The sequence below is a fragment of the Barbus barbus genome (genome assembly GCF_936440315.1).
Source record: "Barbus barbus genome assembly, chromosome: 44".
In the NCBI taxonomy this organism is placed as follows: Eukaryota; Metazoa; Chordata; class Actinopteri; order Cypriniformes; family Cyprinidae; genus Barbus; species Barbus barbus.
In genome coordinates, this window is record NC_136722.1 from 24,801,181 (window position 1) to 24,824,827 (window position 23,647).

The 23,647-nt window shown below is 36.0% G+C and overlaps 1 protein-coding gene across 2 annotated transcripts in view; it reads left to right on the plus strand.

Annotated features, from left to right (window-relative positions):
- The first annotated feature begins 248 nt into the window (after nucleotides 1-248).
- The window catches only part of LOC306863436 (uncharacterized protein), a 67,721-nt gene continuing 44,322 nt past the window's right edge, over nucleotides 249-23,647 (plus strand). Inside the window, exons 1-3 of one of the 2 annotated variants that reach the window (XM_079406763.1) lie at nucleotides 249-355; nucleotides 17,695-17,877; nucleotides 18,521-18,577. In XM_079406763.1, coding sequence (XP_079262889.1) covers nucleotides 17,703-17,877; nucleotides 18,521-18,577 — 232 coding nt within the window. In that variant the 5' untranslated portion in view covers nucleotides 249-355; nucleotides 17,695-17,702. The remainder of the gene's footprint in view (nucleotides 356-17,694; nucleotides 17,878-18,520; nucleotides 18,578-23,647) is intronic. The other variant, XM_079406764.1, reaches the window with a different exon arrangement.

The following is a 23,647-nucleotide window of genomic DNA, read 5'->3' on the forward strand; positions in this document are numbered from 1 at the left end:
TTACTGAATATATATTTAAAACAATGAAATATGCATCGTCAGTGGAGTGAATGTAAGATTTTTATTTTCATTGGCTCGTCATTGGTCCGTATAAGGAGTCAAACTCACTGATTGGACGCGCCGCGTGTCTATCAAAAGTGCGCCAGTTGGACAGGCGGCATCAGACGCGGAGACGCTCCGTCCGCGCCGTGATTGGCTGATACGGCTGTCTGTCTGCCGATTCTGGCCTGTGATTGGCTGAGAGTGTCAGAGGGCGGTGACGTGAGTGTGCGGTCAGTGAAGAGCGCAGGGCGGATCAGCGCGAGGCCGTGACACCGACACACGCGCGGAAAACTCTCGGAAATCAACGGAAACGGTGAGAATAAACTTAATAAAGTCTGTTAACTCTACTTTATGATTAAGTTGATCCGTAGACAGAGTGAGGCGGGAGTTTGTGCGCGCTGAGGGCGGTTCTCGTGGGTCAGTGACTGAGCTGTCTGTCTGACTGCCTGATAATTTATTTATTTATTTGTCTGTCTGTCTGCTAATTTATTTATTTTCCTGTCTGTCTGAGTCTGTGTTTCTGAGCAGCTGGTTTGACAGACTAACTCCTTGTGAAACTTGTGTAAGTGTGTTAAAATAACTGATTCCGTTGATTTGACATAATTCTGATCAGATTGATTGATTAAGATGATCTAACTGTCGATCTATCAGACCTGCTGCTGATTTCAGATCAATTCAAGCTTGAAACTGTTGTTTTTGATTCTGTATGTGACATGGGAGTTGTGTATTTGTTAGTATAGTTGTCCTTGATTGTGTGTGTGTGTGTGTGTGTGTGTTTGTGTGTGGCATGTCGCACAATATATGACTTCACTGATGTATTTGACCAGGACTATTAATTAATCAGCATTCCCTATATTATACTGACAGGCTTGGATAATCAGTGGATGATTCAGATGTGTTTTTAGCTGAATACGTTTCCATGGAGGTCAGATGAGATATGAACTGCTTTCTGTCCATCAGTTTGTCATAATTCATCTTTCTGAGGAGTTTGTTGTGTGTTTGAGCTGAATCGTATATGATCCATCCTGCTGAGGATTTAGATGCGACACAAGCATCAGAGGATTACAGGACACACACACACACACACACACACACACACACACACACACACACACACAACCAGGCAACCTACATTTGTACATGCTCACAAATTGGTACGGCATGCAATTTGTGCCAAAAACCTGTCAACTGCTTTGTGCAATACATTTATGTCTACTGTTACTGCCTTTGTTTTATTGGTGTTGTCTTCCTTGTCATGCATTCAGCTCAGTTTTATGCTTTATAAGTTACTGCTCTCAGTGAGGTTCTGCAATATAGATTATAGATATCCAGATAAACATCTTGTACATTTAGACGTTTTATAATTTTAGATGCATTGTTCAATAAACTTGCCTGTAGGTTTCTTTTTTGTGCTTCGTCATAATATTCAGAGTAGAAAGACGTTAAGGACTTATTATTGAAAAAAATCAAAGCAGTCTTTCCATGTTGCATCGGTCTAATTTGTCTTCTGCTTAGTGACAGATTTATTTGCATACTGAGTTTGATTTAGCACATACTAGATATTTAAGATACAGGAAGAGCATTTCCTTCCTTTTTATAAAAGTAGAGAGTTTGCTATCCTAGTTATGCATGATTACATAATTAGTAGCTTTTTATTATTTGAATTTAGCATTGATTTTCCCCCTCTGTCTGCAGCCCAACCAGAACTGACCTCTGACCCATGATTTATTAAGCACTTTGTCTGATTCTTGATTGTCTTTATTTTTGCTCATCGTGTTTTTAGTTGTGCATTAAGTTAAACACACTGGCTTTAGACATGCAGATGTTTCTCAGGCATCTTATTTGTATATTTTTAGTTTGTTTCTTCATCAGATTTGGAGAAATGTAGCATTGCATCAGTGTCTCAGCAATGGATGCTCTGCAGTGAATGGGTGCCGTCAGAATGAGAGTCCAAACAGCTGATTAAAAACAATGCAATGCTACATTTCTCTAAATCTGTTTTCATAAACTAAAATCTTGGATGGCCTGAGGGTGAGCACATTTTCAGCAAGTTTACATTTTTTGTTAAACTATTCTCTTAATGTACCTTGATCTAATATGGTCTGACAGTAAGCAGTTGTATTTTTATTATGTTAACAAAGATTAATACATGCTGCAACAAATGTATTGCTCAATATTACTTAATCTTAGTCAATGCATTAACTAATTAATGCATTAACATTGTAACGTTTTGCCTGTGTCATGTAACCGAGCACAGGCCGTTTGTCATTTAAATGAGATCAGCCAATATTGAGTTACACTTCACAGGTGAGCTTTATGAATGAATTTGCATTGTTTATGAATGACTTATTTGAATGTTTTTTGCTCTAATTCCATGCAGCTGGGTCAGTTATTAGGTCAGCTAACTGGACTCATCCGGTTTTGTTAGTATATTGCTTCTACTGAAGTTTCCTTGCGTGATTCATGGGTAGTTCAGCATTAGGTTTTATCATCTACACACTGATATAGCTCATAAACTGTCATACTCATAACCTGCATGAGGAAGTGAAAGGAGAAGGGTTTTTTTTATATGACATTCATTGTAGGAGCTTCTTTTGTTTGTGTGTGTCAGATTGTTTACAAGTAAGAGATCGTCGTTCAGTGATTTGATAGTCTTCTTAGAGACTTCTGCTCCAGTGAAGATGTAAATAAAACAGCCTGTGTGTGTGTGTGTGTGAGGATCGCTGAGTCACAAAACCACCCCCACTCTTCCTGACGGATTCAGAGAGAGAAACCGAATCGGTGGCTGTTGGCGTGTATGTAATTGGAGAGATTGATCCGCCGGCATGTTATTATGTAAACTGTGTGGGTCATTCTTGTGTCTTGCTAATGCTTATATATATAAGAATAACACATGATTTAAAATGATTTCTGAAGGACCATGTGACACTGAAGACTGGAGTAATGACGCAGAAAATTCAGCTTTGCATCAAAGGAATAAATTTCAGATTAAAATGTATTCAAATAACAAATGGTTCTTTTGAATTGTAATAATTTTTCAGAATATTGCTGTTTTTAGTGGAATTATGATTAAATAAGTGCAGCCTTGGTGAGCATTTGGCTCAGTTTCTTGCATTTCTTTGTGGTTTTATATAGCTTCATCTTCAGCTGTTGGTGTGGCTCTTTGTTTCCATGGCATTGTGGGTGGAGCTAAGGAGTGTCTCATGAATAATGTATTAGTTAAGTGTTTTTCTGACAGCCCAGAAATATACGGCCTATTTCACCAACCAGCATAACAAGCATTCAAATGATTGAAACTGGTAATTACCAGTGTTTGTAGTTGTGACAGTTTTTTGTTTGTTTTGTCTGAATGTTGGAACACTGGTTAGTCCTTTTAGTTTTCCTTAACTCAGTTAAAATAAAGTAAAAAAAAAAAAAAATCCAAGTGATAAATAAAACAAAGATCATTGGAGTATGTAAAAATAAAATTCCCATGAAAATGTCATGTTAAATTAATGTTATTTGCTGTTTCTTTGTAATTGTTTTCTGAATTTAATATTTTTTCCATGTATGTTATTTTCTTTTTGTCTGCATGACCATGTAAGCTTCAACAGATATTGTTTGTTTATTTTTTTTGTCCACCTAAATATTCAAAGCACATAATAGCAGGGCTTATTTTATTATTTCTTTAAGCATTTGTTTGTATATTTTTTTTTAAGTATTAACTTATTTTGTGTTATACTAGGGCTGGGCGATAAATCGATTTTATCGATTAACTCGAATATGTAGTTTACGTCGATTTGTTTGAATGAAAATCGGTTTTCTTTTTTACATCCGCCGGCGCTCCCCTCTGAGCTCCAGTAGCTCCGAATGAGCTCAGTCCTCCCCCCGCACGCGTTTAGACATCATGATGTTAAAGGCCTAACGTTACTTCGTTCTTGTACGCAGGCGGCCGGCGCACGCGCTCTAGAAAGCTTCAACCATGTTCAGTGTCTGCTCTATTTTTCCCCGTGAAGTCATGACTGATAACATATTTTTTTAACTCTTTTAAACCAAAGCTGAGCTGTCTCATACCCTCTCGCTCACAAGCGCTTGTCAATGTGAGCGTCTGTTGTTGCAGTCTCAGCTATTTTGATGTCCATCTCTTTAGTTTCGTTTTCAGCTGTGAAACAACGGCCATGTGGAAAAACTGATTACTGTTAAATAACTTCAGTGCGCATGTGCGTCCTGAGCGTACAAAGTATGATCCCCGCAATCCGCCGCATCCCTATACCGTGTACGGAAAGAAAATTAAGTGTACTACGGAACTCCTTAAAGGGAATAAATACGAGATGGGAGGAAAATATATATTTCAGTACTTTCTCTCACAGTTTTATCAATGGGTAATTGTATATAAAATTGCGGGCATCAGGGATTACGCCTGGCTTTGAAACTGCTTTTGAATGCACGATAGCTTTTTAGTTTCAGTTTCGAGATTCGCGATCGCATGTACTGTTTATACTATGGAGCGGCAGTACTTACCACACATTTTACAAGATCAGATGTTTGTCAGTGGTGCTGAGGATCTGCAAACCATTCCTCATCGTCCCGCCAAAAAACAACCAACAGTCACTGATATTTAATGCTGTTGAATGTTTTGTTTGCACTTTATCAGAACTACCTCCTATCTACTGAATAGCAAGATGTTAAAACTCGTGTTTAAAGAAAGCTTATCAAAAAGGGTCACATAATTTTATGTTATGTTACGTTATGTTAAGTTACATATTCACTTTTTACAATGGCAGGGCCTGCCATCACGTCTTTTGGCTTGTTCTTTCTGATTGCACTTTAACCCCAAGGGGAAATCCAGATTAAATCCCAGAAGGGAAAATCAAAACAAAATGAAGTTAAAACTTTTGAACAATTTCTTTGTCATTGGCAGATTGATTTTAAGTAGGGGGAAGAAAAATCGATTTAAATCATAATTCCGTTGATTTGTTCATGTTCATATCTGGGATTTTTTTTCTTAGGCCATATCGCCCAGCCCTATGTTATACATTTGTAATTTTAATAATAAATAGTTATTAATATTAGTTTGATTGTATTTTTTTCTCAAAAACAATAACATTGTACTGTATTTATTCACAATTTTGTTCAAAATTATGTGAGCATATTTGGGCATAAAAAAAAAAGTGATTTTTGTTTTTTCTTTTTTTTTGGATGCATTCCTATTTTCTTAAAGAACTTGCCAGTTCCTCCTGTGGATAAATATAATAATTGTGCCATTCTTGTTTGTGCATGTTTATGTTCAGTTTATTAGCTGAATGTTCTGGATTGTATTTGCCCCGTAGCGTCATGTTGAATAAATGTGATAGATTAGTGCACATGAAGACCCTGGTGATCTGTAATCTCTGACGGCCCGCAGCGGGACGATCTCAGAGCTTTACGCACAATCATCCGCTGGGAAATCTCCAAAATCACCATTATCAAGCCGGTCAGAGAGGAGAGAGAGATTTGAGACGGACGTAATGAACAGAAAACATGACTGAGTGAAGAGAGATGAGGGATCGTAGCTTCCAGTCTTAATTTAGCTTTCAGACTGAAGTTAATGAGAACTGTTGTCAGGACTGACTTCAGTGCAACAGTCATTTAATAGTAACTGTTTTTTATTTGGTCTGTCACCACAGTCTGCAACTGGTTGCATCAAACCCCTTAATTTAAGAAAAACCTTAGTGATAATACCCTTACAATTATAACTAAAGGTTGTCTTAATTTTAAGTGTTTGTTGTAAGTGGACCCTGGTAATTTTTGCTGTTTATTCCAACCATATAGACAGAAAGGACTCATCTGATGATTATGTAAAATGAGCAGTTGCTATTTATCTGGTACTTACGCCCCATTCACACGGGGCATCGGTGTCAACGCTTGACGGAGGGTGCGTCTGAAGCTTGGTGCTGACGCAACCGTCATAGTGTCAACAGCCAATCACATTACTTTTCTGGTGTTGTGTGAACGGGATTGGCTAGTATCTGCAATAGGGTATTTGCATAAGGCGATCTGATTGGCTGACGCCTGCGTTGGCCCTTGAAAAGTTTTCAACTTCTGCCGCGAGCAACGCCAGTGAAGCAACGCGACGGACCCACAATTCAGTTCGGCAACGCTTGACGTCACTCCATTCAAAGTAAACGAGAGGCGTTGACGCCCCGTGTGAATGGGGCATAGTGTCTCAAAAAGATCTTTCAAAGATAATAAGCTTGATGAACTATAAAACATGCAGGTTCATAAGAAGTCGGCACCCCAGTATTATTCATATTCCGTTGAAGATTGTGCTGTTTATCGTTGCATCAAAAAACCCACTGATATCTGCTTTACTTTCACCTTTCTACCAGATGAACCTGTCAGACGACACCAAAGATAAAACGAGTCGTTAAGCACATCCATTCTGCTTCACTCTAATGCCGTTTCACTCCGCAAGCATGAGCTTATGGTGCGTATGTAGAGCAGGAGCAGCTGAACCGTGGCTTGTACTGCAATACAGACGAGTATAGTCATTTCTGTCACATTTTCCTGCGTTCTCCTCCGAACACTGTGTGCCATGTGCTTTGATGCATGATATGGCCAGCGACCGTGTCCCCCTCCCCTCTATACCACACACATATGTAAATAACATATAGCCTATTATATATATGTAGTTTACACGATAAACTTGAGCCAAGTTTTCAATATGTGTATACAAAATAATTGCCAACCCTGCCAGGAAAAATTATGTCTGACCCTTCGCACGTTTTGAATGAGGAATATTCATTTTTGCCATCTAACAGAAGGCTTAGAGTTGCATATGCTAGCTTGAATTGGCTATGTTAATAAATCTGTGGTGTATCAGTCTGTAAAATTAATAAATCAGAATTGGGGTTCAAATAGGCCTCTGGAAAATAGACTCCCTATTCAAATGCACTGTAGCCGTGTGTTTATGTACTGTTGTTTTTTGTATTGTTTAATTATCGATGTGAATTGGTGTGACTCGCTGTGAGATCCAAGACAAATTTGGAACGAAATCCAACCGTAAAGTGTAATTGGATTGAATAATTGAATTGAAAAAGTAATATTAAAGCTAACAAATGCCACTAGTTTTATTAATTTAACAGACCTTTGAAGTTTGGCCAATAACTCATGGAAGTGATGTGTTTTTGTGCATTTTATTTTTACATATGGTGATTGTGAAACGCATCACTTACATGATTTGTTATTTTTAATGTTAATCGGGTAAATTTTGATCAAGAACAATGCACTGTGACTTTAATTCAGCGTAAGCAGCACAGCAAAAATAGACTCGGCGCCGAAACGATCGATAATCTTTGTTTACAACTCTAAAATAATCATTTTAAAAAAGGTATTAAAAAATTTTCACTTTGTAAATTTCACAAATAATTACCAAGAAACAGCAAAGCATTGAATTAAACATGCATTTTTTAAGTAGCAGGACTGAAGTTGTATTTTTTTGAAAAACAAGGTAAACTTTTCATTCAAATCAGGTAATCTTTTTATCATGTTGTAGAAATATTTGAGTTGTAAATCGCTTCTGAATTGCATGTTTTGTGCTTGGGCCGCAGTGTTTGTGGTGTTTCTCGGTCCATGTGTGGATCAATACTGCCGCCCGTCAGAGGTCACACATGCTGGGAGAATTGACACGGATGTAGTGCTTCTGGCCGAAGGGAGAGACACTTTCTCTGAGCTGACTGCGCACAAACACACTGGCAGCTCGTCATTAGCTCATGCCGTGTCCCTGTGAAGGAGACAGCAGACACAGAACGAACCCAATGCACCGCATGCATGTGTGTCTTCCATATGTAAATCTGTTCAGAAACAAAATGCACGATTAAGCTTTGGCTGTTGCAGTTCATATTAATGTTCACTTGAGACTGAAGCGCATGACAGAATGACTGTGTTATTGAATTACCGCTCTCAGGGAAATTTCTCACTAATTCGTCCCTCGTTGTATCTCATCAGCTCCATCTGCAGAGGAGACACACCTAAACTGCCAAAAAAAATAAATAAAATAAATGAAATGAAATAAAACAATTATGAAGCAGGCTTTATCCAATGTTCAGATTTCTTAGTGCCTGCATATTTGGATAATATTAAAAACTAACTAAATGAATGAATAAATCTTACAATTTTTAATGTACTTAACTAATTGTGGAAGTAATATGGAACTACTATGCAAGGTTTTTTGTTTTTGTTTTTTCCACCTGTTCTTCTGTATATTGTTTTGTCTTTATATTATGATTTAATGAGCTCTTGAATTGGCTGAACTTTGCAGTTTCTTGTGCGTCATTTTGCATGCAGATGCAGCATATATCGTTGGACATAAACACACGTGTGCTGATTATTTTTGGATCAGATCTGTGTGTAGATGGGAAACATGAGGTCAAGAGGGAAGAGAACGTAACAAGCTTTCTCTGAACCGGTTTTATTTTTACACAGGCTGGCTCTGTAAAGACATGCAAACAAGTGTGACAGTGTTGTGTTTCAGGGCCTGGCCGTGTGTTTTCACAAAGCGCTCAGTGAAATGGACACCGTTTGTGTCTAATATCATTAAAGGGGAAGTGTTGAGGAGTTGAGGACTCTTCAGAAGAGCATTTCGGTATTTTGTCCTTGTTTTTGCTGAGTTTTACCAAGTTTATGTGATCGAAACGGATTACATTTCTAACAACTGATTTGGTGAGCCACATTTTAAGCCATTGTGAAATATCTCGCATGTGCAAACTTGTGATCACAAATCATTTGAATTATTTATTAAAGGGATAGTTCACCCAAAAATGTAAATTCTGTCATTATTTACTCGCCCTCAAGTAGAGGTGGTGGTAGAGGAGAGACCCCCCCCCCCCCACATGATTGTAAAGCGCTTTGGGTGTACAGCTATACACAATAAAGCGCTATATAAATGCATCATTCATTCATTCAAGTAGTTCCAACCCTGTATGAAAGTCTTTGTTCTGCTGAACACGAAGGAAGATATTCTGAAGAATGTGGGAAACAGCAGTTCTGGGGCACCATTGACTTATATAGTATTTTTTTTTTCCTACTATGGAAGTCAATGGTGCCCCAAAACAGCCTGGAGTAAATGATGACAGAATCTTCATTTTTGGGTGAACTATCCCTTTAAGTGCATATTAAGGACATTATGTGCACTTGGCAACAGCCATTCACACTTGGCTGATTAACAGGCAGAAAGATTTGTTAATGGATAATGGATTCTCAGAGTTGATTTTGTGTGTGTGTGTGTGTGTGTAAAATAAGTGTTTTAGCTTTGATTTAAATTATTTGTATTAACACTGGAAAATTGGTATAATAATAATAATTTTTTGTTTCTGTTTTAAATTTGGTATTTGCTCACATTTTTTCTTTTGATTTTATTTTTTTTTTTTATTATTATTATTTTTTTAATATATATATATATATATATATATATTGTATTTTTTAGATTGTATTTATTACTTCGCTCATGTACAGCGCTTTGGTCAGTCTCTGGGCTGTTTTAAAAGTGGTTTAAAAATAAATGAACTAAATTATGATGATAAATTGTTTTATGAATTATTTTTAATGATTATTCATAAATGTAGTTAATAATAGAACATTTGTGTTTTTTTTTTATCACATTGCTGTTGTGTTACAGATATGTTACTACGGTTAAGAGGGTTTATAGGCACTTTTGACTTAAACCTTAAACACGCTGCACAATGTTTGGCTGTCCCAGATAGCCCACGGTACAGCATGATCAGCGCACAGTGTGTTTGCTGGTACAATCTACGTTTACTGACCAACCAATAAAAATGCAGCATGAAATCAGCGCGACATGGCGCTAAAACATAAAACAGTTTACCTCAAGCTCTTCCTCTTTCGCTGCTTCCACTTTTTTCAGCGCAATTAAAAAATACAACTTCTAAAGTGTGATTTATCATGTTCTTTTTGTTTACCACTAGAGCATGCTGATGACGTTTTATTCTTCTATAGAAATGTGCGGCGTAGTGTATGAGTCAATGGGTGTCATCATCATACAGTCTACACACGTCATAGACAAGTTTATTAGCAGTAAATCTTATAGGATTGCTAAAATCATGCAGTGTGTTTTGGGCTTTAATGTCAAGTGACACACAGACTTGAGTGACTCATTGTTTGATTTTCTCACAGCTTTGTGAAATGGGCCATAGTCATTAGAGCAGTTCAGATGTGTTGATCATTGACTGCAGCTGGTTAAGGGTCAGTAGATGACCCAGAGCAAGGTGAATGCTGGCTTTGTGCAGACTGTTATAAAGCACAGAGACTGTGTGTGTGTGTGTGTGTGTGTGTGTGTGTTTGAGTCACAGCCCAGTCCTTCTCTAAACCTGCTGCAGTGTCACACCAGGGAATTCCAGGCATCTGTGGAATGTCGGGAGGATCACTCTCTCTCACACACACACACACACACACACACACACACACACACACACACACACACACCAGTACACAAACACAGACCAATGCATTACAAGTGCACGTTGCATATTCATGTCATATGTGTTGTTATTCAGCCAGAGATATGGGGTTTTCAGTCATCAAAACAAAGTTTAAAACAGTTTTCACAACCCCCCCGTGTTTATTTATTTATTCAGAGCAAAAAAAAAAAAATGAAAGTAACAGTTGAGAGAAAAACGGATACGTGCAGGTCTTAAAGGGACAGCATTCAACATAAAGCCGACTGTCATTAAAGGGATAGTTCACCCTAAAATTTAATTATTTACTCACTCACGTTGTCCCAAACCTGTATTAATTGCTTTCTTGTGCTGAACACACAATATTTTTTTGAAGAATGTGGGTAAACAAACAGTTGCTGGTCCACATTGAATTAGATAGTAGGAAAAAAAAATACTATGGAAGTCACTGAGGACCAGCAACTGTTTGGTTTTCTACGTTCCTTAAAATAGCATGTATGTTCAGCAGAAGAAAGAAACTCATTCACTCATTTAAAACAACTTTTGAGTAAATGATGGTATAAAAACAAAACACTAAGACAGAATTGACAGACAGAATTTTTCATTTTTGGGGGAACTATTACTTTAACGTTAAAAAACAACAAAACACAAAGAGAAAAATCACTCACTACTCTTTAATACAGTTGCTTTAAGACAGCCTAGTGTTTTATTTTTATATTTGTTCATTCAGTTTCTTGAATGCTCTGCTAAATACACCTATTGTACCGGAAAATAAAGCACTGTTGGTTTTATTTGTACATTGTGGAGTTGTAATGTGTATCTTTGTTCTTATTTTTTTAATAACAAAGATAAAATAATGACAGATTTTTATATTTAGGCCCACTTTGGCCTAAATATCTGCCATTATTTGTTAGTTTTTTTTGTTTCCTTGAAAGGCTTTGTCTTTATAATAGGGGAATTAGTTTGGCTGTAATGCTCAGACAACTTGCAAAATAGTAAAACCAACATGACAAAGAATCGTGATAAAATCCTGATATTTAAAAAAATAAAATATTCTGATATATTTTTTACATATCGCCCACTCCTAATTGCCATGCATACTGTATTAAGAAAAATAAAGATTAGATGGCATTACAAGACTTTTAGTGATCACAGTACAGCCCTAAATTACTACTTAATTGTTGTCATTTTATATCATTACCAATGAACCACTCTTCTTCAAACCACAAAGTTTCTAATCATTTAAAACATAATCACATTTGGTATGATCAGTTGATTCTTTTATATATTTTAATAGATACATTTCAGAATAAGTGTGTCGTTTCATTTTTACGTGAATGTATTTTACAATGGAAGCATGTTTCACCCATAGTTGGACATTTTATTTTCACAAATGTTACTTTATAGCATTATAGCAGGCGCTTTACTTGCATTTAATGATGTGAACACCAGAATGGGGCGTCTGGTCTTTGACCCATAAAGATGTTGAGAGTGTAATTAACTCTCTTTAAACGGTTGCTCCGCCATGACAGTAGTGCAAGTTTTGAGCTGCTTTCCATCATGTTGTCAGCGGTTGTAGATTCATATATTAGCACATGTGAGCATCAGCAGAAAAAAAGCAGAAGTTAGTGAAGGAAACTGAACCAGACTGAGTGGAATATGAAATAAGAGATGATTGTTGTTGTTTAGCTGCACAAATGCAAGACTTCATAAACTTGAGTTATTGATAATTTGTTGCACAGAAATGTCAGGCACGGTCCGGCTGTTTCTTAAAATCTAGCGTGCTGCCGACCTAGACAGAAGCCCAAAAATGCTGTTGGGTGCGTCAGCTGTTTGACCTTCCTAAACTGTAGGTGTTGTGTGCTAAAATAATATTGAGCGGGCAGATTTACCCTGAAGAAAACAATCAAATGATTATCGACCGGAGCGAAACTGCTGCACAGAGACTGGATAGATGTGTGTTTGAATCATGGTTAGCGTGACCTGGGTTATGTGTGTTTGAGAGGCCAGAATACAGAAACCAGCACAGTTGTGATGTGTTAACAGTTCAGAACATCTGACGTGAAGTTTGGGCTTGAAGTTTTGGACCACACCAGCACAAGCAGGTAATTAATGTAAAAACCTGCTTTAAATTATATCAAGCAAAGATACTAAGCAATGTTTTTATTCAAACGTTTCTTTTTATGTACTTTTTCTTATATTTTTACAGTTTTACTCAATAGAAAGACTTCTCGGGTTTCTTCTTATGAGAAGATTTTTAATGAAGTGAGGCCAGATTCCCTTAGATTTTTTAAATCAAAGATAAACGGATAAACCTTTTATAATGTTATTTTTTTTGCTGTTCATATATCATTTTGCTATTTATTCATGACTTTTTCTGTATTTTCACTTGTTTCTAGCCATGAATAAAGCCATGAAAGCTGGCAATAGTTCTAAATTATAAACAAACAAACTCGATACAAAGTGTTTGTGTTTCACTGCATGTTAAACCTGCATTGTTTCATCTTTTTTCATTTTTTTTTGGTCTGTCATTTAAACAATGATTTTTAAGTTGATCAGTGTTATTTTATTATCATTGATTTGATTTTAGTTTAGTTTTATTTTTCCTTTTTTCATAGTTCTCATAATTTTGGTTAAAGTTTGAATAATTGTATTGTTTTTATTCGTTTTTTAATAGGTTTATATTCTTTTTATTTTATTTATTTCTTTTAGTTATTTTCTTTTAGATCTTCGAGTAAAACTAAAAATTAGAAATGTTGTGTAAAACCATTTTAAAAACTCATAGCGTTAACAGAAAAAAAATATTATGTTGATGCTGAATCATATTTCTCTCTGTAGAGAGATTTGTTTTATGAATCTCTAGTTCCTGATTCTCAAGCATGCCGTCACTGAAGGGTAAAATTGTGTGTCTGTCTGTCTGTCTGTGTGTCTGTGTGTCTGTCTGTCTGTGTGTCTGTGTGTGGTGTCTGTGTGTGTCTGTGTGTGTCTGTGTCTGTCTGTGTGTGTGTGTCTGTCTGTGTGTGTGTGTCTGTGTCTGTGTGTGTGTGTGTGTGTGTGTGTGTGTGTGTATAATAAGATCAGATAATGTTTGTGTTTGGATTCCTGACACACCCACTGTTCAATCTCAACCCATGTGTGCAGAAGATTATGGCATGTGTGTGAGCAGCATACCTGTGTGTGTGTGTGTGTGTGTGTGTGTGTGTGTGTTTGCACACCAGTGCTCTGTTTGTGGAGCAGTAGATTACACAGGCTTAACTGTGTCAATGGCCTCACATGACCGGAGAATGAACACATTTACTTATCTATATAAATGAGGACATAAAATAGACAATATAAAGCCAGTTATGACTGCAGACTAACCTGAAACCGACAAGAAAATGTGCATAAAAAAGCATGCATATATATATAAAGTTGACCCCCCCCCCCTTTTTTATTAATACAACTAATACTGAAATGAAAATGAATAAAACCTACATAGACATAATAAAAACAACAAATTACTAAAAATTTAAAATGAAAACAGAAAATATAAAAATGCTCCGAATAATCAAGTAATCAAAAAAAATATAGTAGTATTTTAGTATTAGTGGTAAGATATAGTAGTATCTTAATAATATTAAAATAACCTTGGTGCAGTTTTAGATAATAAAAACAAAAATTGCCTTAGAATTTTTTTATAAGAAGGAGATGTTTCCTCCAAACTGAGGTTCGGTCAGATTTTGTTCATGTTTGGAGACAAATTAATAGTAAACACAGCCACAATGACTGTTGAAGTGAATTGTGTTAGTTCTGGCCTGCTATATCAAATCAAATCATCCTGTGACGAGCCACTATTCCCTCAATATCCTTCCTTTTTTCAAACATGATGACTTCCGATGTGATCCGCCATGTTTTATTTGGCTCACGGCGCGGATAGCAGTTCCTGAATGTGATTTCTGTAACCAGAGCTCGTGAAGTTGATAAAGCATTGCTGGCTTTCAAATACTCACCTGCTGAAAGTCGTCCAGGTAAGAGCTGGCCTCTCCTGAAGTGATGTTATAGCTATAGCAGTGAACTGCTGTTATATATTACTGAATCTACGTGGTGTCGAGCACATAACAGGTAGTTAGTGTGTTACAGATGCATTCTTCTGTTTGTCGTGGCGTCTCACTCCAGAGACCTGCTCCAGAGAAGGCACTCAGACAAACACTGTTTTGCAGCTTACTGTAGCTGAACAGGTTCTGGAAGACAGCGGAGAGCCAGTCGTGTCATATAATGTCATAATGTTTGTAGCTGTGGGGGAAAGTGAATGTAGCTAAAGCTGAAAATCTCAGCACCGCAGTTTATTGCAGATTCGCTGCTGCTCTCTGATCCTCTGACGCTCAGATCCTGTACAATCCAGGTCATATGCAATTGAAGCAATAAGCCATGAGAGAATGATTTGTGTCATACCTAAAAACGCCCATTAGATGTGGTCAGATCACTGTAATGCATGACTGAGAGGCTTTTTTAAAGCATAAAGCAACAGTAATATGATATAAATAAATTAGTTATCAATGACATTTCTTAAACTTTTTTTTATTATTATTGTAGTTTATTTTATTAATGTTTTTTTTAGTTTGTTTTTTTATTTCTATTCTATTTATTTTTTTTTGTTTTGTTCATGTAATTTCTTTTTCTTTTAATTGTATTTAGTTTTTATTTCATTTTAATGTCACTTAATTTTAATTTTTTTATATAATTTGTATGTTTTTAATTAATTTGTAATTATTTTTTAGTTTTTAATTTAGCTTTATTTTTATTTTATGATATTATTTGTATTGTTTTGTATTTCAAATGTATTTTGTATTTGTTTTATATTTGTATTTAATTTTTTTTTGTATTTTTGTATTTTATTTATTTTTCATTTATTGCTACATGAATGTCTCAGACATTGTCAGCACAACGAGTTCACCGTTATGTTTTATATAAAGCAGTAATATGATTAATCACGATAATAACCATAGTAAATGCATCGTGACCTCCATGTTGTTGTCATGAAACAGCAGGAGTGAGTTTATTATCAGGTGGTTTGGCTTCGTTTAGCTGCTGGTTTGAAGGACTGATTGCTGCAGCTCATGATGATGATGATGTCACCTCACCACAGTAGAGGAAATGACCTCATGATAATCTTGAGTCGAATTGCATGCTTGAGTGCAGAAGAGAAGTTCAGCTCACAAGTGCCTGCCGCTGCTGTCATACACCTAATATTTACACACACTTCCTGTCTGAAAGCCCCTCTCTTTCCCTCTGGAACATTCTGTCCTCCTCACTGTGGTCCCTCAAAAAAAACAGAGGACGCCACCCAGGATTTGACAGCTACATATGACTCAGCTCTGTGATTTATGAGTTCAATATTAATGACTATTTTATTTTTATTGTATTTTATTTAAATATAATTTTTTTTGTTATATTCAAATTTTTTATTATTATTATTTATTAGTAGTAATAGTAGTGCACTTATTTTTATTTTATTATTTTTCAAATATTATTATTATTTTTAATGATTAATTTACAATTTTATTACATTTTTTTTTGTTCAAGTTTATTTCGTTACAAATCGTTGCAAAGCAGCTCTACAGGAAATTAAGTTTCCACAATATATTTATATATTGCAGAACATTAATATATTTAACTTATGGCAAAATTTGGTAATTCTGTATGTTGTCTGAGCGTTGGCATCCTCTGAGGTCCTCTGAGGGGTTGGCATCATCTTTTCTCAGGTGTTCGGTCATCTCAGATCATTTAAGGGTTGGATCCAGACTGAAGCTTCTGTCATTCCTAGTTACCACGGGATATTAATCAACAGAGAAACAAATAGAGACATAATTAGCGTAGCTGCTGTTCCATCGAAGCAAAAATGATTTGTTCAACCCAAGCTAAAGAATAATAATAATGTACATTTGATCAGATATAACTGCAGTACAAGATTATAAGATGCATTATGTGAATGTTTGGCTAAAGAGATGCGTCTTTAATCTAGATTTAAACAGAGAGAGTGTGTCTGAACCCCGAATGTTATCAGGAAGGCTATTCCAGAGTTTGGGAGCCAAATGTAAAAAAGCTCTACCTCCTTTAGTGGACTTTGCTATCCTAGGTATTACCAAAAGTCCAGAGTTTTGCGACCTTAGGGAGCGGGTTGGATTGTAGCATGGTAGAAGACAAGTTAGATACGCAGGAGCTAAACCATTTAGGGCCTTATAGGCAAGTAATAATATTTAGTAAATGATACGGAACTGAATAGGTAGCCAGTGCAGAGACTGTAAAATTGGGGTAATATGATCATATTTTCTTGACCTGGTAAGAACTCTAGCCGCTGCATTTTGGACTATCTGTAGCTTGTTTATTGAAGATGCAGGACAAGCAGCTAGCAGTGCATTACAATAGTCCAGTCTAGAGGTCATGAATGCATCAACTAGCTTTGCATCAGAAACAGGGAGCATGTTTCGAAGCTTGGCAATGTTTCTAAGATGGAAGAATGCTGTTTTTGTAACATGGGAAATATGTTTTTTTTTTTTGCATTATTTTAATATACAATTAAATTAAAAATTAAATATAATAATATATTTTATTTTAACTTTTTTTTTTTTTTTTTTTTTTTAAGAATTGAGTGGTTAAATTTTAATGAGGGAGAAATGATTCTCAGGCTGTTGAACTGATGCTTCAGGATAGCTCTGTTTAATCGGGAATCTGTGTGTGTGTGTGTCCGTCCCACAGCTGTAATCCTGCTGCGTTACACTGCTGCCACATCTTTAATCTCTGTGATTTAGGAAAACACAGACGCAAAGTCTTGAGATTACACAACACAGGAAGACACAAATTATGATTATCAGCAGAGAGACGCCGCAAATGAATCACAGACTTTGAAAAAAAGGGAGTTAAAGAAGGAAATGAGTGCATTTGGGCTAGTTTCACCCTCAAGACGATCTTGTTTTTTATCTGCTGCTTTGATTTCTTCTGATAATGGGCATATTAAATGATCAAACGAGTATCTGATGAAATAATTCAACATCTCACAGTTGATGTCAAGAGATTGCATCATAATATATGACGACATCATGACAAAGTGTTTCCTGCACACATTTGTTTTTGCTGCGGTGCATAAATGACAGTAAATACAACATATTAATTGAGCATAGGTAGTTCTTATATTAGTGTGATTATTAAGTCTACGTGTTTTCTTCTCATTGTCTTTGTGTTGCAGTAAGAGTCATGGCGGATCTGAGCTTGACCGACGCTCTGACCGACAGCGTTCCTCAGCCTGACGTGGAGAACATGGTGAAGAGGGATTTTGTGGCCACGCTGGAGGCCGAGACCTTCGAAGATCAGGTCAGAGAGACGGTTGACAAGGCGAACTACGTCCCACTGCTGGACAATGATGGGAAGGGTGAGTCTGATCTGTTGATGTTCACAGGTTACCCAGTCAAAACATCAGGCATGCCCAAGTTTTATTGCATAATGCTAATCTATTACCAACAAGCTTTCTTTTCTTTTCTCCTTCCCTTTTCCTTTCCTTTCATTGCATTTTATTATTTATTTAATTTTATTATTTATTATGATATTTTATTTTTTTGCCGTGCATTTTTTTTTTTATTGAATTTCTTTTATTATTTTGACTACATTTACATGATCTGATTCTTACGGTTTTTCTTTTTATTATAATTTTATTGCATTGTATTTTATTATTTTATTTTATTGCATTTCATTTTTTTATTTTATTTTTGCATTGCATTATATTTTTTATTTTATTTTATTTTTATCTACTTTAATAGCAGTTGTACAGATCTGTGAAAAGAGATGGGTTTCAGTCACCTGTGATGTTCATTTAATGGTGCTGTGTGAAATAAGCAGTTCCTCAGGTGTATACTGGCCTGTGTGAATCTTTTGTCTGATTGATTTCCGAGAGTTTGTTTGCACTGAGCAAACTGCGTGTTTGTCAGGATTCTCCCTTTGGCTTTTGAGGATTTTCTTATTCAAACGCCTCTAATTGTGGAGTGTGTGTGTGTGTGTGTGTGTGTGTGTGTGAGCAGATCCGGGTACAGTAGGCGAGAACGGACAGCAGGAAGTCCAAGGGGCTCAAAAGCCTGGTAAGAGACGCCTCAGATTTTCTCGTCGCTTTAGTTTCGGGTGTCGCTCTATTATTTGAGTCATACCTTGGTTTGCTTGTTTTCGTTCATGCTCATTTTCAGTTCAGATTGTTTTGGTTGGCCGGGAAGCCACTCGTCTCAGTGGGCGTAGAGGAGACTAAGACCTTCATTTAGCAAGGTTTTAGTTTACTTTGTAATTGCATGTTTATCCAGTTAGCAGTGCATTTAATAGCACCTTTTTACTGTTCTCCTCAATCCTGATATCTATTGTCCTCTCTCACATGATGTCTGTCTGTGGGATTTGACTTTCTCTGACTTTATTTTTTTTGTTTCCTGTTTGTTGATACACACCAGTTATAATTGTGATGGTGCATTGACACTCAAATGGAGTCGATATTGTGAAACAGGTCCGGTATGTTCAATAATGCACGTTTGATTAATTAATGAAGCGATATACCTAGATATCTGTTGCTCTTGTTTACATGAATCAAACTGTAGTTTTTACCTTGTTTACAAATCTAAATAAATATCAAAAAGATTTTCAGCACAAATATTTATTCTCCACTGCTGACCAGACGTAAATAAATTTCACATGTGCACTAGATAATTTGGATTCTGACTGAGCAAGTAATTGATTCAATAAAGTAATCTGGTTAATATTTTCCTTTTTTAGTGTATTTTAAAGACTTTGTTATTTTAATATAAGTGAGATACTTTTATAGTTTCTGTTAATATTTTAAATAAAATGGGAACTGGTTCTCGATACTCAACCCTGGCTGTTTTTAACACAAAAATTAGGTCAAATAAATTGGTAAAACATGTTTTTTTTTTACCATTATACTCAAAAACACATAAAAACACATGGCATTCAAAAATTGTGTAAAATATTGGGTCTGATTTTAAGATTTAAATGGTTAATATTTTCCTTTTTAATGGATTTTTTAAGGCAGTGTTATTGAAATACTATTATAGTTTTTATTAGTATTTTTAATGAATTATTTTAATAAATTATTTTTATATTTTCCATTTGTTCAAGTTTAAGTAATCTTGTGTGGTGTTTCTGTCATTTTATTTATTTATTTAATTTTTAATATGTCTATATACTTTTTACTTTAGGTATTTTAGTGCATCAAATTAAACTGAATTAAAATGAGAAAAGTTGTTAAAACTATCTAGAAAAAAATGAAGTTGTTTGTATTTTATTTTTATGTTTATTTCAAGTAATGGTTTTAGTTTTAGTCTTAGTTTCCGTTAATTATATAAATTATAACCCAGCTTTAATAAAGGTCTTCACCGTTTACATGAAGGCTTTTCAGTCTGATTAGTAATTGCTTGAAATTTTTCTTTCTTTCTTTATTTTTGTTTTCTGATTAACCCCTGTCATATTACATCCATTGCTTTATATTTCTTTGCCCTGACAGTGCATGTCGTCTCCCGTGTCTGGATTTCAGTCCAAAGCGTCAGTGTTTTTTGCTCTTGTAGGCTCAGTGTTTATCTGAATTGCCTCTATTCTCACACACTCATATGACAGTAATAATTTACTCTCAGCACACAAGAGCAAAATACTTCAGACGGGGCGAGTCGCATGCTGATGCACAAAAATGATTTGTCTGGACACTGGAGTCACTGCAGCTCACAGAATGACCATCTAATATGGGACTTCACTGTACTGCTTGATGATAGGAGAAGACAATAAAATAGCATGCCTCAAGTGCATTATTGATTTTGAGATATTGATATATAGAATAGAAGTTCACAAATGTTCTTGAAAGCAACACCTAGGTTTGCTTTATTAATGCATGATGTGTTTTGATGAGCGTCCTTCAGATGGCGCTGTTGTGCTGGATGGATCTCCTGCATGAGCTCTGGATTTCCATTAATCATGATTATGGAAAGTTTCTCTTTGCTGTTCTTGCAGGAAGTAAGTAGGGCAGAGAATATAGATCTGTGAGCTGCAGCCGACGCAGATGTCCAGGGAATAGAGACATTTTTAAGCATGTCTTCATTTATTTATTTGCATATTTGTGGGCGGGGCCGTGCTTGCTGCATGCGACGAGGCTGATGTGACCGATTGATTGACAGGTGTGAAGTACTAACCAGCACTGTTGTTCTCTTCCTGTCTGCTGTGTCTTTCTGCCCTGCGTCGTGTGTTTCCGCCCTGTGTCTCGCTTCAGATGACTAGATCTTCTGCTTGTGGCTGCGGCTGCGTCTCGATGCCTCTTCTCCTCTCGCTTATGCCGCTGAACCTTCTGGAAAACCCCTTCCTGACACCACCTTCAAAAACCTCAGCTTTCCACCCTGCTTAAGGACGTGTGATGTGTTGAGAGACGGAGAAAACCCTGATTCCAAACCCTAGTGAGCTGCTGTCTACATAGCTTGCTGCCTTTTAAGAGGCCGTTCGCACAGGACATGTTCAGTTTTATTAAACTATTGCTTCTAGGGGTGAGTTTTGTTTCAATTTATCAATTTTGATTATGCATATTAAATCAGTTTCTTATCTAATCTCGGATCAGATTCAAATATTTACAAAAATTAGCCTACCTTTTATTCCTGCCACATTTAGGCTAAAATCACTACTGCCAACTCGATATTTAACTAAATAACATTTATTTAACATTCAAGTGATTTCACAAATTCTTAACTTTCAATTAGCATTCAATAATTGAATAAAAAAAAAAAACACAAAAAACAGCTGTATGAATTAAATAAGCATCATTCTTATTAAAGCTACAGTAGGAACCAGTTCTCGATACCTAACCCTACTTGCGACATGTCTGGCTAATTTTAACACAAAATATTGGGTTAAATATGCATTTTTTTCTAATAATATGATACTCAAAACAAACACATGGGAAATAAACTTTGGTTAAAATGTTAAATATACATTTTTCTATGCCTAAAATATGCATATTTCTAATAACATGACACTCAAAGCACGAACATATGGGACTGATAAATTGAGAAAAATAGTACATTTTGAATTAAAGGTTTAATTAGAATTTATCTTGCACCTGCTATTTTATTGCAATGCATTTTGGGATTTCATGTCCGCGATGCTGCCTTACAATTCATATTTAATAAGGTATCTTAAAAGGCAGCAAAATCATGTCACCTAACTTTATAGACCAGCCATTTTTTTCAGGAGCACACTATGCACATTGTAAGCACCTTAAAATGCTGACTATGTAGGCGGCTCACTAGGTTTTGGAACACTGTCTGGTTGTCAGACACACTCCGGCCTCTCATTTAAAGACATTTTCCTCTTCCTCTTCGGCAAAGTCATCTCAGGAACACTGTACAGCAGCATCAGCGGCCTCGGGATGCTCCAAACACACGCCACCGGAGGATTCCCTCTGTAGGCTCAGGGGAAACGGGATCTTTTGAGGGAACAGTAGCTCAGAGTGAGAGATGATATATCCAGTGATGACAGACCGCGGTCACACACGCCTCGATCCACACACACACACACTCGATCTGTTTACTGCCTACTGTCAGGCCTTTCTTCTTGCTCATACAAACACATTTCACCAGTTAAAGTCAACATGAAATGGGAATTTGCACATTTCTTATTGTGAATAATTTATCAAAGCACACTATTTTTTTTCTCTCAATTCCTCAATTATTTGTTTAGTCATTGGCTGCTAAAGTGTCAGTAAATTAATGTTAGTTAATGTGATAAACTTTATAGCCATAATATCAAATAGAGAGCAGATCTCCCACAATCCACTGCAAAATTCTGTTCTGATGGATATTACAGTAAACTAAAACCATACAAAAATATTTTTGTTACTAGAATAAAATGTTGCAATTATTATTTTTTAAATATTTTATTTCAGGTAATGTGTATTTTATAAAACATTAAATTAAATATTTTAAAAGTATATATTTTAAATATTATTTTAGCCAGTTGCTAGATTTCATATTTTAATTTTGGTTTAATCGTATCTACTAAAAGAACAAAATTTCAAGTGACTAAAAATGGAATAAACTGATAATATTCATAAAAACAAAACAATAATAGTACCCCAAGTTAAATAACACTGGCTGATTCTGAATATCCTGTTTCACCCCAAAATGCATCAGATTGTAGGAGTAAAATGTAGTTTCATGTTGACTTTAAGTCTGTTCTTGTCTAAATATCCTAGAGAGACTTTATTACTAGTGATAATCACTTGATTACCTGTAAACATGCACTATCAGTATGTTGTATTAGTTCTGATGCACACAGCTTTGTTTATCGTCATACAGCAGTCGCCCAAAGAGACTTGTTGTGTTTTCATTGCTGCATTTGATTGCATCGTGCACACAAACATACGCACATGTACACTTCCCTCCGTCCTCCTGTCTGGCCATATTAAAGCTCACTTTGAGACCTCAGCTGCCAGAGTTCATCACACACACACACACACACACACACACACACACACACTGGCAGCCTGTCGCAGTCTCAGCAGCGTTTATATAAGCGCTCGTAGCAGACTGTCTGTCTAAGGCCAGAAACACAGATGCAATCACTCGGTCAGTGCGCTGCAAGCATGCATGGGTTACAAAGATGATATTAATATCTACAGAGCAGGTAGCATCATAGCCAAATATTTTCAATACATTTAGTTCTTTATTTTACACAATATTAACTCAAAATTAATTAAAAATGTCATTCAGATGTTTAAACTTAAAGTTTGTGCCCTTTGTTGTGATTGGGTAGGTAGTTTGTGTTTATTTCAGGCCTGATGCTGCACTCAGGTGTTGTTTTCCTTTACGCAGCTCTGTTTCTTTCAGCTGCATGTGTTTATAATGACTGATTGATTCGTCTGTTTTTCTTTCCTTCTACATAGTTTTAATGAACTTACTGAAACCTACACTAAACACTGTCTTCCATGGTCTTTTATTAAGAACTCAAAATAAGTTTATTTCATGCATTATATTCATAGGATGTCTCGGCTTGCAAAAGTGCTATAGTAAAGATGAAGTGTGTCATTTTAGCAACACTAGTGGTACCAAACCAAAAATAAGTAAATAAAATCATACAAGAATAATAATAAAAGAAAAGGGTTGGTGGTGGGGACAATG